General features: G+C 32.9%; 1 protein-coding gene across 1 annotated transcript in view; it reads right to left on the bottom strand.

Annotated features, from left to right (window-relative positions):
* The window catches only part of LOC128988636 (probable G-protein coupled receptor CG31760), a 119,884-nt gene that overhangs the window by 46,659 nt on the left and 56,068 nt on the right, over positions 1-17,157 (bottom strand). Inside the window, exon 2 of the mRNA XM_054410113.1 lies at positions 14,703-14,798. Coding sequence (XP_054266088.1) covers positions 14,703-14,777 — 75 coding nt within the window. The 5' untranslated portion in view covers positions 14,778-14,798. The remainder of the gene's footprint in view (positions 1-14,702; positions 14,799-17,157) is intronic.

The raw sequence follows: 17,157 nt of genomic DNA, 5'->3' as shown, positions 1-17,157 counted from the left end.
TTTTTGTGGCAGTTAAAAATATGATTTTAGTTTTTTTATAATGTTTTCTGATAGAATATGCAGTTTAAAAACTTTTTTAGCCTTGACATTTTTTCGATAAACCCACTCGTTTAGGAGTACAGCCAATGGAAAAATGACTTCCGGTGTACATTTTACATCATGTAGCTCCTAAATGAGTAAGTTTAGAGCAAAATTTCAAAAAGTAAATTAGGCTTAGAATTGCATCTACATTCCTTAAAGACTATAAAATAAAAAGTTTTCCACTTTTCAAGTTTGCCGCCATTTTTAACACATTGAACCCTAAGCCCGAGTATAGGTCGGGGTATGACGTAAGACACACTGAACTAACCCCGAGTATAGGTCGGGCTTCAATATTAAATTCCATAGCAACGTAATGACGTCACATTTGCTATTTTTGTTATTACGTAACCATTCCTTGGTCATCTGGCTTCGATTGTAATACCCCACAACCTAAAAAAAACCAGCTGTTTGGTAACACAAAAAAAAGATCCAGCTGTCTGCAGCCTTGCATCGTATTGCTTAGTGATGACGACGACGACGCTTTGTTGTTGTTGTCTGCGCTAATGGCTGTCTTTGTTTACAATCGTTTATGTGTTCAATAAAGTGAATGTTTTCTGTTTTTTACAAGTATTATGATTGCGTAATAGTTCTTGTTATGAGCAATACCTTGTTGTGGATAATTTTTATTGTGTTTAGTGTCAAATATGAGCGATATATTTGATAAAAAAACGTTGAGTCATATTCGTGAACTCTTGTCAGAATCAGACCATAGTGATGAAGAAAATCAATCTTTTAGTGAAAATAATTACTTATGTTCAGGACCTAGTTCTACTACAATATCAGTAAATGAAAACTTGAATGATCCTATTTATGATTCTGGTTCGGAAGGTGAGTTTGTTGTAAGTAATTTAGATGCTTTTCAAAATGAGGTTAGTGCAGTTACATACATGGTTGATGAAAATGATCCTGATGAGTTGGTGTTTTATGATTTACTACCAAGTGACATAGACAATGATGACTGTAAAAATGAATCAATTTCAGTAGTTGAAGAAGATGAAAGTAGAAACTTAGGCCCAATTAGATGTAAATATAACCCTAAAATTTACTCTGATGAAGAAAACTGTGATGAACCAGAAACAGTTCTAGACACTACTAGGCCTACAGATGGTATACCATTTAGGCCTAACCCTCTTGAAATTAGTCATGAACAACCACCCAATCAGCCTAATCATAAAATCTGCAAAAACAGAAAATTACTTAGGCCTAATAGTTCGATAGTTTCTTCGGATGACGAACTGTGTGATCCTGATTTCGACAATGTTGACAAAGATCCTGATTTTCTACCTAGTGATCGTGAAGATAATGTCTTACAGCCTTCAGCTACTTCTTGTTTAGGTTCTCTTAGGCCTAATAAAGTAACCAACCAAGTAAAACGCCGGTCAAATAGTACTAATTATAATCGTAAAACCAAAAGACATCGATCTATATCGCCAAATGAAAACTTACCGGATAATGCAAATTTACCTGTGCCAAATGAAAACTTTGAACATGAACCGGAGCAGACTCAACCAAGGAAAAAGAAGAAAAAAAAACCCACTGATGAGGAACTTGGATGGCGGTTGGAGGACAACCCACCACCACTACCAGCATTTGACGAGTTAGGCGCTGGTGTTACGGCTGCTATTGATGAGAACTCAACTCCATTTGATGTGTTTTCTATATTTTTTCCTGAATTTTTTATCAAATCATTGAAGTCAGAGACAAATAAATATGCCAAATCTATAACCGATAAACTAAGAAGATCAAACAAACTGAAGAAAAATAGTGTCTGGTCAAAATGGAAAACCGTAAAGCTTTATGAAATTTACCATTTTTTCTCGATTGTATTGCACATGTGTGTTGTGAAAAAACCTAAACTTAGTGACTATTGGTCAACAGACAATTTTATAAAATCTATGTATGCTCCATCAGTCATGGCCAGGGATAGGTTCCTAGCAATTTTGGCAAATTTTCACATCAACGATAATTCAACATACATCCCATTCAACACTCCAGGCCACGATCCGTTACATAAACTAAGACCATATATAGATCTTTTGCTGACTTCTTTCCCAATGTGTTTTTCACCGTACGAAGATTTGACCATAGACGAAGGAACTTGCGGATTCAGGGGTAGAGTTCGGTTTAGAGTTTATAATAAAAGTAAGCCTGACAAGTACGGGATGAAATTATATGTTTTGTGTGATGCATCTACAGGATATGTTCTAAAATTTGAAGCCTACACCGGTAAGTCTGACTCCAGTAATACAGTTGTAGCTCTATATGAGAGATTGTTGGCAGATTACCTCAATAAAGGACATACTATTTATAATGATAGATTTTACTCTTCACCAAAGCTTTTTGACTTTCTCTGGGAGAAAAATACTAAAGCAGTCGGTACCTGCATGAGCAATAGGACCGAGTTGCCCAAGACTGTCACCACTAAAAAGCTACAAAAAAATGAAACTGTTTTCATGAGAAGAAACCATTTACTCTGCATAAAATGGAAAGATACTAGAGATGTCTTAGCTCTATCAACAGCTCATAAAATGACTACATCAGAAGTTACGGTGCGTACAAAACAAGGGATGTTGCAAAAACACAAACCAGATCTGATTTTGGATTACAACAATAAAAAAACAGGTGTGGACAGAAATGACCAGTTTATTTCCTATTACCCTTTCAAGAGGAAACAGATGAAATGGTGGAAAAAAATGTTCTTCCACTTGTTTATGATGTCAATTGTCAACGCATTTATCTTATATCGAAAAACCAGACCTGCAAACCTGAGACCCCTCTGTCACCTTGAAAAATTTATAATAGCAATTGGAAAATCATTGAGCGAAAAAGCAGGGACTTTATTACAAGAAGAGGAAACTGCAAGAGCCACAAAATCTGATCGACTTATTGGACGTCATTTCCCTGACAAAATCCCCTCTACGGACAAGAAAAAAAATCCTACAAGAATTTGCAAAGTGTGTTCGGAAAAAAACAAAGTTTCTACAGGAAAATCTGGAAGAAAAGAAACTTCTTGGTGGTGTCCAGAGTGCCAAACACCATTGTGTGTGCCTGAATGTTTTAGACTGTATCATACCAAAGCAGACTATAGTAAAGCCTAGGCTAGATGTGCTTGGGAACTGATACGACAACGACATTTCAATTTCTCGTGTTATAATATGTAAGGTAAGCAATATAACTATATACATGTATATATTTCCTGAAAGGGCATGTTGTTCTCTTCAATTTCACATGATATAAATGCCATAATTATGCTAAAGTAAATATTAAATACTTTTTTAATTAGGTTAGTACTTGCGGTTGCAATTTTTGTTTTTCTCAATTTTTTTTGTTATTTCAAACTGAAACCCTGTAATTTATAGCCTACGGTAATGTAATAAAATATATGTCATTTAAAAGCTTATTATTTTCTCTTTAATTTGATATATTATTCACCAGAAAAAACGTTTTTTTTTACCAAGCTACAAATTTTTAATAATACCCTAAAATTGCCCAGTAACGCCCATACTAAGGGCATTTTGCGCTCAGGGTTAAAAGTGAATAATATAATTCATATTTTTAATGAATTTTATGGTCTTATTGGAATGTGGATGCAATTGTTAGACTTTTTTACTCTTCACATTTTTGCTATAAACTTACTTGTTTATGGGCTACTTGATGTAAAATGTACACCGGAAGTCATTTTTCCATAGGCTGTAACTCCTAAACGAGTGGGTTTATCAAAAAAATGTCAAGGGTAAAAAAGTTTTTAAATTGCCTATTCTATCCGAAAACATGATAAAATATAGGGTGTTCCATAAGAAATTTCAAATTTGGCCGCCATTTTGAAAAATGGCGGCTGAATTTCTAAAAACTAGATACAGTAGTCACCACTCTATGCGACATATTCTAACCAGAAAATTGTAATCGTATGATTCTATAAGCATTGGTAGGATTGCAAAGTACTACACAAACATTATTTCAAGGGTAATAACAGTTACAATTTCCGCTGACTTTAAAAGAGTCAACTAAAATATTATACTAATGGACACACAACTAAATGGAACAACTAATGGAAATACTCACGATGTACATATAACAGTTCGATACATATAAGCATTGAGTATACACGTCAGTAGATACGTGTATACCCAATGATATAAGCAACGGTTCTTGCAATTTATTGCTTATTGTTTTTTACAGTTGTTTTCGGACTTACTCACACTCGTATAAGGTTGTCCACGTTTGCCATTGATAATGTAGCCATGTTACACCCATTATCACGAATATGTTTACAAGTTTTCCGTCTGTTTTTTAATAGCGATACATTTTTTCACATACTTAAGAACCACCTGATTTCATGCATTACAGGTTCGTCTCAATTTTATTTGCTTTAGTAGGCATTCTTTTGGTTGATGAGGACTTCAATCGGTCCTTTCAATGATTGCTCATGAAATATAGTACTTTGTCCATTAATTTGTATTGTTTTGTAAAATGGATTAAATTATCCAGCAAACCCAAATTGAAATAGTAAATATAGTATTTCAAACAAATCAGTAACATGTTAATAATGTAGCCTACATTATATCCTTGAATTGCATAACAGCAACTAATTGAGCTGATCCTAATATAAATAAATCAATATGTTCTTCATAGGCATAACATGGGTTCTTTAAGAGCCACTGGGGCTGAGCCCAAGGGATTTAAAAAATGTAAGGTTGGTTTGCAAATGTATGTGACACGCTCTTTCTAATGCGACATGAATGGTCAAAATCACCTAAGAAATGCGGAGGAGTTCAATGGAAAAAGTTCGTGTTGTCGTTATACAGTGTGGTTGAAAAGTCCTGGATTGGCTATATTTTTTTAACAATATAGATAAAGTAGTGAGACTTGGTATATCAGTAATAGCCATAAATATCTACTGTCTTAAGCTATTATCACTTTTTTATCCCTTAAAGGGGATGGACCACAAAGACTAAGAGAAAATTCTTATATAATTTTAATACTATTTTACCTGTTTTTGAAATGCCGACCATACAAATGTATGCATTTTAAGCCAAGTATGAATGGAGATGAGTGTGTCATGAGTGGAGCGATCTGGTTGTCCTGTTAGTGACTAATGCCGACATAATACTTAGACACAGCTGTTAATTAATAGTCCATACAGTCAATTAATATTAGCAGAGGTCAAGTTTGGTATCAAATTAAAGGTTTTATTTATAAAAATACATTGCCGCAAACCCAAACTCAAACGATGATGATGATAATAATGTAAATGATGTATTTAAAACGTATCGTTTGAAATTTAACAACTGAAAATAAGTGAAATAGAAAAAGGGTTTGGTTAAATCCATCAAACTGTAATTGGACACTAGTAAGTACTAGTGCACTTGTTGCTACCTCCCCCCTTCGATTTAATGTATTCCTCTCAATCAGTTCAAACCTAGGAGGATTAAACATTAATGTTAATTAATGTTAAATCCTCCTAGGTTGAAACCTGAAACACCCAGATCGAAACTCGCCTGTCGTTATTTTAACATCGCCTTATTTTGTTTACTATATTTTTCAAAAAAGAAAGATTATATTGATTTACTTTGGATTTTAAAAATGTGAACGTTTTATTTTATTAAAGATTTATGGTGATACGTTAATATTGTGGTGTAGTAAAGTATATTATATTGTCGTTAAGTGTTAAATTTTGAAATTTTAGGGTGAATCAAGATGAATCTTTTTTATAACATGGGTCTCTCCTACCTTAACATACATACCAAGTTTCATAAACATCGGTTAAAAAAGTGTAAAGATAAATATTTGTATGTAAAAAATACAAAATGGCAGATATCTGGTTAACGAAACGATTTTGAAAAAAAAATTATCTTCATTTTCTGTTTATTTTGACCCAAGGAATTACTAGGTAAAGTATCCCCCCGCTTATTTTTAACACCCTGTTTATGACGTATTCTTATAAGTGAAAAATGTAAGCTGGTAATACAGAAAGATGTTTTATAAATAATATGAATGTACTGGTGATCTGTATATTCATCTTTTTCTTGTTCTTAAAACTGTAAATTAAAAGTCCACTCAGCAGTCGCATCGTACGATGTAGTTCTTTCCATGCGTTGCGAAATGCTAAATTTGCCGTCCTCTTCAACCCAAGTTATCTATTGAACCACTGATTGTAAAAAATTCAAAAAAATATATTTTACGCATCACACTTTTGGCTACAACTTTGCCACAGACAAAACCTCTCTAACCCAAAAACAAACAAAAATCTCGCATGCTAACTTTTTCATGTTAGAAATCACGATTTAAAACTATTTCACCATACATACCAATTTTTATTAATTAGATCGGTAAATAGTTTAAAGTTCCAACAAAATAGTCATCGAGTAGGACTAACCAAGAAGCTCTGTGCCAATTTTCAAAATTTTAGTACAACTTTAAATACACCAAAACGCGAAATTATTGAAGTCATGCGTCGAGAGGACTATCGTTGTTTTTAACAGATTATACTTTTGACCTTCCGGCACTGTTGACTCAGCGAAACTGAACTTATATTTTATCTTATTTCGTTATATTAAAACTGCTGTTGCATTAGGTCAAATTCCCAATAAGTCAATTGCTTTAACATAGACCACGTTTTTAGCTCGGACTGTACTATTTGACTTACTGGGATTTTTGATCTACAGACACTGCAAACATTGTAGTTTTTGACCTAGCGGCACAGGTATAAATTATTTGACCTTCCGAGACTGTTGACTTTCTGCAACGCGTCCAAACAATCCTACTTTGACAGTTCTCATTGCCTATCACAGTTTTTTGTTGCTGCTTAGTTCAAATTAGGTGTTTTCATAAATGCAAAAAAAATAATAGTGCTGCACCCTGTTGGTAAATCTTATAACTTTTTAATACTTTTGCATATTACAGAACCAACTTTTTTAGTTGAAACAGCTGACTAAATTCTTTAATTCCCTTGAAATATGAATACTCATAAGGTTTACATGGGCAACTACAGAGCCACTGGGGCGGAGCCCGAAAGGATTTTTGAGATAAGAATATGCCTATATGTTAATCGGGAATATGAGCCAAATTTCAGCCCAATCTGTCCAGTAGTTAAAGCGTGATTGACCTTCAAACAAACAAACAAACACACAAACTTTCACATATATAATATTAGTAAGATTAAAAATGTTTTTATCCAAGATATGTAAATAACAACCATAAAAAGCATTGTATCTGCGAATTTTCATATCTCTTATATAACGACTTTGATAAAGGCCTAATCAGAGAATAATTCCTAGTCTCCACTCTTAACACGTAAACGTGATAAAAATAAATTTTGTTTAAATAAACAATATTATACAAACTGACACATACTTTCTCTCACAAGCTTGTCAATAACCCTTGTAATGGATAAGTGGTGGGAGTAACTAAGCTATTTCATGAGGAAAATCACAACAATTGCAATAATTTTGAAACAGCTATTTTTACAGTGTTGGGGATTGTACCATTTCGTTTATGGTTAAAAGGACTATAACATAGTAGACTTAAATCAACCTCGTTTGTTTCATTTATTTGAAAATCCGATGTTATTGTTACTTTATGGCTTTTTATGGTAAAATAATAATTAAAATCATAACTTCAAAAAATGAAAAAAATACCTGAAGATACCCTGGATTAGTAGGGCCTACGTACATGCTGGATTTCATGAAAATAATCGAGCCACAGGTTTACTCTGGGTGTAGGACGTGTACATACTGTAGGAAGAACCAAAATGTATTTCCACTCTAAAATCTAAAACGTTGATGACAAAAATATTTCCCCCATATACTATATATTATGAAAAATAGAAAAGATGGTTAAATAGTAAAAGTTTTAAATTGAGCTCCCCCAATAATTAAGCACAATGTTAAATCTATACTATTATAAAGAAGAGGTGGTGTCTGTGTGTGTGTCTGTGTGTCTGTGTGTTTGTTTGAGATAATCTCAAAAACTACTTAACCGAATAGGCTCAAATTGTACACAAATGAAGCTACAGCTCCGAAGATACATATCGATATTGACCCGCTTCGATATTGACCTAGGGCTCTGCCCCGTGGGCTTTCAAAAATTTGAGGTGAGAGATTTAAAAGTAAATATTAATTGATGGTAACCATGGTAACAAAGAACAAACCTACAAAGTTTAAAAATGTAAACAAGCAGAACTAACTGTCAAATGAATTTGGATTCCACAATTCCACACAGCTGGTTCAAACATATTAAATACTGCAAGAGTTTTAGAACAGAGAGGGTAAGGATTATAAATTAAAAATAATGATGTCACTGAATTTCTATTTCTTGATTATAATTTCACTAAAATATGTTTAGAAAATTAATTTTTTGACAGGTGAAACTATTGTGATAGATTTTCGTTTACAGTACAAACCATTGAACATGTTCTTTTAAAATACCTTAAACCCTATCATTGGTTTTGTATCATAGGCAGCCTAAATAAGTATTCACAGTATGAGTTTACAAAAAGGTACTATTACTATTATCAAGTTAAGTAATACAGTTCAATTTCGTTTCTAAATTAAATAGTAGGAGTGAAACCATTTGGCATTTTCAAAGAACCAAACATTGTCTCTTTTGCATCATTGTCTCATTGCGCTACTAATTGTGACCGACGGGATTGATTTATTTAGTATCTTATATAACTTAGAGTTAATCATGTATTACCAAAAAGTCTTCTTTCTACATCAATCAAAATTCCATAATGACCCCGCCGCAGCAAGCCTGCAGACTAAGCAAATTACCATTTGTGTGACTTTATTTTCAATTAAATCTAATTCAAGAACACTAGGTAAACGAGCACCTAGGTTTGCTGCAACAGGGAGGGTAACGAAGTGTGATTTTTAGGAAAATATAATATTAGCTTAGTATAAAATTAATAAATTTGCCAAGTTTGATAAAAATATATCCATAAACAAGCAAATTACAACAGCTTACCTATCCTGCTAATATTATAAGTGAGAAAGTTTGGATGTACGGATTTATGGATGGATGGATGGATGTTTGTGACACGTAAACGCGAAAAATACTAAATCGATAAGGATGAAATTTGGTATGATGATAGCTTACATTCCCGATTAACATATAGGCATATTCTTACCTTAAACCCCCTTTCGGGCTCCGCCCCAGTGGCTCTGGAGTTTCTTATGTTAACCTTATGAGTATTCATATTTAAAAGGAATTAAAGAAATTTGTCATTTGTTTCAACCGCACAAGTTGGTTCTATGATATTATAGAGCATTAAAAAGTTTTAAGGTTTAGCAACAGGGTGCAGCACTATTATTTCTTGCATTTATGATAACACCTAATTTGAACCAAATAGCAAACAAAAAGCCGTGGTACACCATGAGAAATTTACTTTTTCCTATGGTTCAGGTGCAGTGGTAGAGTATTATAGCTATGGTAGATGTGCTACACTATAGTATACGTATAAATTAAAAGAACCAAATTTTCTAAAACCACGCCCTCTCCCTCTCCCATAACTGCAATAAGCATTTATACTTATATGCCAACCCCGTACGAAGGACACACTCAGTTAGTGTTTACATAAAAAATTAAATCTATACAATATAAAAAGTTAATTATTTTAACAGTAAGTAGGTTAACTTATATTGGAGATTGGCAATTAATAATGAATAATTAGAAGTAGTAGTGGAGTTTGAATCAATTTTTCAGTTTTTATGACATCGTCATGTACACATAAACACATTTTATACGTTATTGAGTTTATCAAAAATTTAAGAGTGTAAAAAAGTTATTTTAAAATACATTTTAGATATATTTTACATTCTCTCTTTAGTACTATGGTAACAAAAATTGCAAATAAATATCCAACCCACACACTTTACCTCCAATACAGTGAAATCCCCTCCCTTTCAATATGATAACTTAAACCTAAGTCGGCGCAGTTAAGTACTAAAGGAATGTTACTGGAATAAAACCACGAGTATAAGGAAATTAGGCAAATGCCATTTTATATAAATGTATTAACACGTGGAATTTTGGTTGACATAGATGTGTTTGAGAGCCGAAAGGAAAGGGTTGAAAGAGCCGACAATATGTGGAGTGTTGAAGAATCACAACCCTCGGCGACTTTGCTGATGGGCTGGACGAAATAACATCCCCTATCACTACAATTCGGTTTAAAACTTGGAATCACTTTTGTGTGCGTTTTAACGTATTTAAAACATTTAAAAATTGTTGAGCTCAACTGAAAAGAACATATTTTGTGGATTCGATAGCTTTTGACACAAGACTCATCAGGGGAAAAAATACTTTGAGCTTAAATAGAATTTCTTTTAAAAGAATGTTGCAGCAATGTAAAATAGTTGACAATTATTGTATAGGTATGTCATTTATTAATATAAGTAATTTAGTATATATTTATTATATAGGATTTTAAAATGGAGATTAGGGATACATATAAATCGTTCCTACCATATGGAAATTATACCTCAAGGAATAATATTTTATTGCTATCATATTTATTTGTGTTTTCAGCTCATCTTGTGTGAAGTCAAATTTTGCCAGACGTTTCACCATAAGTGAAGACATAGAAACTAGTGACGTAATAGTACACAGGGAAGTTTAATCCTTGGTAAAAGCTGAGACCAGCGAACGAAAACCTAATAAATTTCCCAAATATAACGATAAATATTATTTAAATAGGCTATTGATATTATTCATTACCAACTAAAAGCCCTGACAAACATGTTGTGTTTAGTTAAACAAGAGTAAAACATTACCAGTTTTAATTCAAGTGTAGAGAAAGAAAGTTTCTGGAAAATACACTTTACTCGGAAGTGTAAAGAAGTTTAGCCGCCAGAGCTGAAACTCGAACCATCAATCACATGATTTATGACAAAAGCATCTTGCCGCGTTTACACCGAAACCAATCGATTAACTTCTTGTGGTAAACAAAAAAGTGACTTGCATTTTGCCTTCATTTACACATTCCATGTCTGTCTACTTCTAAAATGACCAAAAACAGGAAACGAATTTGTTTTATAAGTAAATTATGAAAAAATCTGCTTGGTCAGGCAAATTGTCCTTTCATTAAGAAACCAAAATATAGAACTTTGCCTAAAGTGAGGAATTTATGGTCTGAAGAAGCTCTGAATACAATAGAAAGTGCTTATTTTACACCAACGTGGTTTTGAAAAAACATAAACTATTATTAACATTCAACTAATGTCATATTTGTCATATATTAACTAGCTGTTGTACCCGTGCTTCGCAACGGGAAGATGAAATATACCACCTAATCCAAAAACTTGTTAAGTTGATCGAATTTATAAGCAAAGAGCCACCAAATTTAAAAAAAGTATGACCTACACTGTGATTGTCCTTCTGTTTACACTACAATATACCAATAACATAATTTGCATAACTTATGGTTATAGAATCTTTCTTTATTTCCATAAATAAATAAATCTACCACATAGTTGTGTAAAATATTTGATTTAATTTGTTTGGATCAGCTGTCTGTAATTGTGAAATTAGCATTTAGAAGTTCTGACTGTTTACATGGAAATGTCAACGCAAAGGTAAATAAAGGTTGTGAATTTTCTCATTCTTACATGGAGACCAATTAATATTTACTTTTGAAAGCCTCACCTTTGAACATCCAAGGGGCGTAGCCCAAGAGGAACTCAGGGAAGTGAATAGTCCTATGACATTCCTAGGTATGTGGACAATCTTTGTGCATTAATTTGGGCTTTATCGGATTAGTTGTGGCAGCCGGACAGACAGACAGTCAGACAGACAGACATACACCACCTCTATGTTATAATATTATAGGTAGATAAATTATGCAAAGCACACAAGTTTTTATTAATTAAAAACCTTATTTATTAGCTTGCTTTCTTGTTTGTTCGGTACAATTTCGCAATCTATTTTTAACAAACTTCCTGATGAGCTACAGCACCCTCTAATACAAGGCCGCGGCGAGCGAAAAGTGGCAACGTCGCATCCGTGTCTTGGTGCGCGGTCGACTTACCATTACAGTGAATGGAGGAGTCGCGTACCGACGTACATAATCGTGTTTCTACTGCCCTTAATAATTAGTAATGCTATTGAACTTGTTACTACAGCATGCCAGATAAATGTGATATGGCTGGACGCAAGAATAATTACGAACGCTCAATTAAAAATGAATAATACATACAGTGTTCTAAGATTCTATGTGATACACCGCGTAAGCAACAATAGCTTCCTGCTATTCATCGGTCAAATTAGACATCTTAAAACAATTCTCGTTTTTGTGTGAAACATTTTCACGAATATGAACTTAGATTTGTAAAAAAAAAAATTAATAAGACAATGATTCATGTAAATATAGACGCGAGAAGCGAGTTTTAGGTGGTAATGCCGTACGATTTCCTATTGATAAAAGCTGCTGTTAAGTGATTAAAATAACTTAAATAACTAGCACTTCAAAGAAATAAACCGGTGTTTCTGTTAAGTTTAATTAGGCCTACTAGTAAAAAAATATGTACTACACCATCTAACAATTAATGCATCATAGTCTCCGACTCCAGTCTGAATGTTGATGTGATAAAAAAATCTATTAATATTGTGGAAAGCCATATGGAGGCCTAGCTTCTGAAATCATTTACAAAATGGCAAACGTTTTTGCTTATTAATTATTCAAAGAAAATAGATTATTTAGTCAGTATGCCTTCAAAATGAAAACTTAAAATTTTGTTGTCGCTTACTTATGGTTTCCTCCGGTAGACTAAAACATAATATTTCTATTTAAAATTATTTTATTTGAACAAACTGTTAGATATTAGTCCCTACTAATCCCAAAGTCTCTACAAATATTGAAGTGACAATAAGTTAGTCCTACTGTATTACCATTATTGGTAAAGTAGTTATAATTTGTAAAATTTAAGCCCAGTCTGTCTAGTAGTTTTTACTACAGTATGTTGAATAACACACATATTTACAGACACCATGATATTGTTATATTTATATAAAAGTATTGATTATAAAATTAACAAAGGAAATATGTAAAGTCCATCTATTGCCACATTCATCGTACTTACAATACGATAAATGCAACCAAAAACATTATGTTTGTATATTTTTAGTTGAAGACATATTCTGGTACCTATGTTGAAATTCATTTTTCACTAAATAAACAACCTAGATTCTAATTTGTCTTTTTTACCAAATTAAAACTAAAATATGTAATTTAAATATTTTTATTCATTGATACAGAGCAGCAATACTCTCATTGATGTTATTGATCATTTCATTTCCATATTTACCTTGGACTACGCCCCATGGGCTTCCACAATTTCAATGTTTACATTTTGGAAGCATGTAAATATATCAATTGAAGTCAGCTGTAAATACTTTAATTTGACAGTTTGTTCAAAGAGCCGATGTTAAGAAGTACCGGTTATGCTCCAGAGAGATTCTAAGTTTTATGATTATGAGATTTGAGAATAGTAGCAAAGATTACACATTTTGCGTAGCATGTGTAATCTTAGGTATAGTAGCAACAGCATGTGGTTTGTTTTAACCGGCTATATGCCTATAGATTTGATATATTTACACATTAAAGACTAAAAAGTAGAAAATAATTTATAAATATGTGGAGAGAATAAATACTTGTAAGATTTAAAACGTAAAACGTGGGGTATGCAATAGATAATAATAGTTCAATAGGTGAAGATAATTAGCTATTGCATGCACCTTACGTTTTTCGTTTTAAATCTTACAAGTATGTATTCTCTTCACATATTTATAAATTATGTTCTACTTTTTAGTGCGTTTAAAAATATGATATTTTAAAAAGTTTTATTATTTATAAATTATATTACGCTTTTTTGTTATCTTAGCCGTTAGCATTTGTTTTATTTTGTAAAGGAACGGTCCAAACCAGACCTTGGTCATGTTCCTGTCTAACATCAACCTTTTTGTCAAAATACATCAATAAAATACCAATTGATTTTACATGATACGTCTAAGATTGATCTATCAATCATAGAACCTGTGTAGAAAGCATTAGCTGTATAGCATCTACTCGGTTACGTAAAGATAAAAATTAAAGAAAAAGCCCAATGGAAAAATCAGCAGAGCATCAAAGTAATGATTTTCTGTCAATCTTCTCAACGGCTCATTTACCCAGCCATTACATTGATCGATCCTCCATCTTGAAATAATCTTGATCTTTTCTTCAGCATTTTATGTTCAGAAATATCATAGACTTTATTTAATATAAAATGCAAAATCCTGCTGTCACATCTTGTGGTGCTCGTAACGTTTTATTACAGGTGAGAATTCATATTATAATTATTATGTTGGGACTAAACAGTGCGCTGGCACAGTTCTTAATTTTACAAAGCAGGACCAATGAATAACCGGGCTCCCACCAGTTGTCCGACATGTTACTTGGTCGTCAAGACGGCTGACCGCCCTGCCGACCAAGTGAATTGTCGAAGAAATGTCCTCCCAAGTAGTTTGTTTTAGAACAATCATAATAATATGCTAATTTTTTCCTGTGAAGAACTGTCATAGGGAAGCGCCTCATATTTGGAAATAGACAATTCAATGAATATTCGTACTAAAAAAGCTAGGCTAACCTTATTATCAGCTCTCAAAGTACACAAGGAGGCCAGCAAGCCGAGCAACACCGTGCCTCGCCAGCCGGCGGCCATCACTCGCGGGCAACATCGGCACTGCAACATCAACATCAATAATCAACAAACAACAAACAACATCATCAAAACAATTAATAGTTGAAATATTAAAATATGCAAGCCGAACATCATGCCTAACCAGCGCATCACCGCGTACATCTCTCGTGGAAAATATCGGAATTGTGACAAGGGCATCAACATCATCATCAACACCAATATATATAGTTGAAACATTTATATAAGCTAGCCGAGAAACAACGTGGCTCACCAACCTGTGATTATCTGTTGTGGCAACATTAGCCATTATATTTTAGTACGTTTGTAATAATTTATAATTATCCTTTTAGTTACATACTTAAAACATCATAATATTATTGTATACAATGGTTCGGCCCATACACGTCCACAGTGTGACGAATGAAAATAAAATACAATCACAGCAAATAAAATATTTGTTTATAAACTAGCACCATACCACACCACTCTGATAAATCTGGTCTTAAAATGTATTTAAAGCATTTTTTAACTAATTACTTGGATTAAATCTGACTAACAACAGTTTTTACAATAATATACAAATACAAAATGAAAATAAGTATTAAGAACCAAACCGATTTTGTTAAAATATTGTGCTATTTCTATTCCCTTTTATTCTACATTTCCATTTCCATTTCCTAATATTCTACAAAAATAAACTAAATCATAGTTTTAACTGTACAAATGAAATAAATAAATTGTGGGTGTTTAATATTACTGAGTTTTTTAAAGGATGAATTTGACTAACTCCCCAGAACGAATAATATTTAGGATACAAAGCAACAAGTGGCTAAAACATAAAAATTAAACTTTCAATACAAAAATGAATTTATATAGTATCACAGAATGATTTTATATAAATTGGATTACAGACTAGATAAAGTGGAACAATATTGTATGGAACAATATTATTTACAATATTACAAGTAAGTGTATTGAAGCAATGTTTTTATAATAAACCTTAACCGCTGAGACTATTAAATGATAAATATCTATTCTTAACGACTTACAGAATCTCCTTTGACGATTCAGTCACATCTCGAAGTTATCAACTCTATAAAAAGCAACCTCAAAGTAAAGCTATCCTTCCACAATATTTATTGGTTAAGAGGGTTTCTTTGATTGGGAAAATCTGAAGTAAGCCTTCCAAATATAATGTTGAAATAATATAGTAAATAATACAGATGTTTTCAAAAATCTTCACTAAAACTAAATCAAACGCGATTAATTTCTACACTGTTTTGCAAAAGAGCTATCACACTTCCGCTAGGTTTATTTAAAACCTAACCTTAAAGTTTGATTTGTAAAATATATTGAACATTTTTGCACAAACTAACTACATACGCAAGCAACCGGAGATACACTACTTGCGCCAACGCACAACAATGTACACGGTTGCCATGACAACGGTGACGTAATAGAACGCTTGTAGAATCTAGACAATGGTTTAAACAGCTGTTTAGGTCAAGAGCACGCAATGTGAGCTGTGAATTCCTTAGGAGGAAATCTGGATGCGTGACTTGATTGGGAATTGGCCGGACCACCGAAGAAGTTTGTTTATGTTGAAACTGAACGCTATCAAATAAATGTAGGCTATGGTAAACTAATTGCAACATCTAGAGATTAGGATGAACTACGTATGTTTACGTTTGCCTTCGTTATGCTTTCGTTGTTTGCTATCGTTGCTTTTTGAAAGTTTATACAGTACATCAATGCCACCTGCTTTATGTTACCTTTTCACATAATTTACTTTGAGAACTTATTTTGTTTTTTTTTTCATTTCTACGCCAGTGACATTTTGATTCAAGTTAACGTGAGATCAAACCAAACGCTCTTAACGGAAAGCGGTCCAAACCTATTCAAGTTTTGTGAGTGTGCCGGGAATTGAACCCGTCCCTCCCACAGCGAAGTCCGAGACGCTAAGAACTAGGCTAGCAACACAACGAAAAAGTGTTAAGTTTTTTATATTGTTTTTGCCCCTTGTTGCTACATCTTTGTCACGCTGAGAAGAAATTGTCCAATGATGTAGCGCAGATCAATATATGAATTACTGTAACTCTATTTGTGTGTCTGGCAATCCATTGTAACAGACTTTTTGCCGTATGCATGAATTAAATAAAAAACTGAAGCACATAAATAAACAAAATTGCTTACATACGTCTTTCTTAAAATCTTATTCAATAATACAACAAACAGAATGAAACTGTGAGTAATAGAGAAACAAAGGTTATCAACTTTTACATTGGTTCACAAATCCTCTCATCCTTATTCCTAGAGTTAAGTGTTCATAACTCCCAGGAAATTTCGAAAGCTACTAAAAACTCCGTCGCTTTTCTAGTTACCAATCATAACTTCCAACAGA

This window comes from Macrosteles quadrilineatus, unplaced genomic scaffold (assembly GCF_028750875.1).
Source record: "Macrosteles quadrilineatus isolate MER2022 unplaced genomic scaffold, UCM_ALF_1.0 Scaffold_3__2_contigs__length_128488019, whole genome shotgun sequence".
NCBI classification, from domain to species: domain Eukaryota; kingdom Metazoa; phylum Arthropoda; class Insecta; order Hemiptera; family Cicadellidae; genus Macrosteles; species Macrosteles quadrilineatus.
The sequence above is the reverse complement of the archived record's forward strand: the minus strand, read 5'-3'. Positions and strand labels throughout refer to the sequence as shown.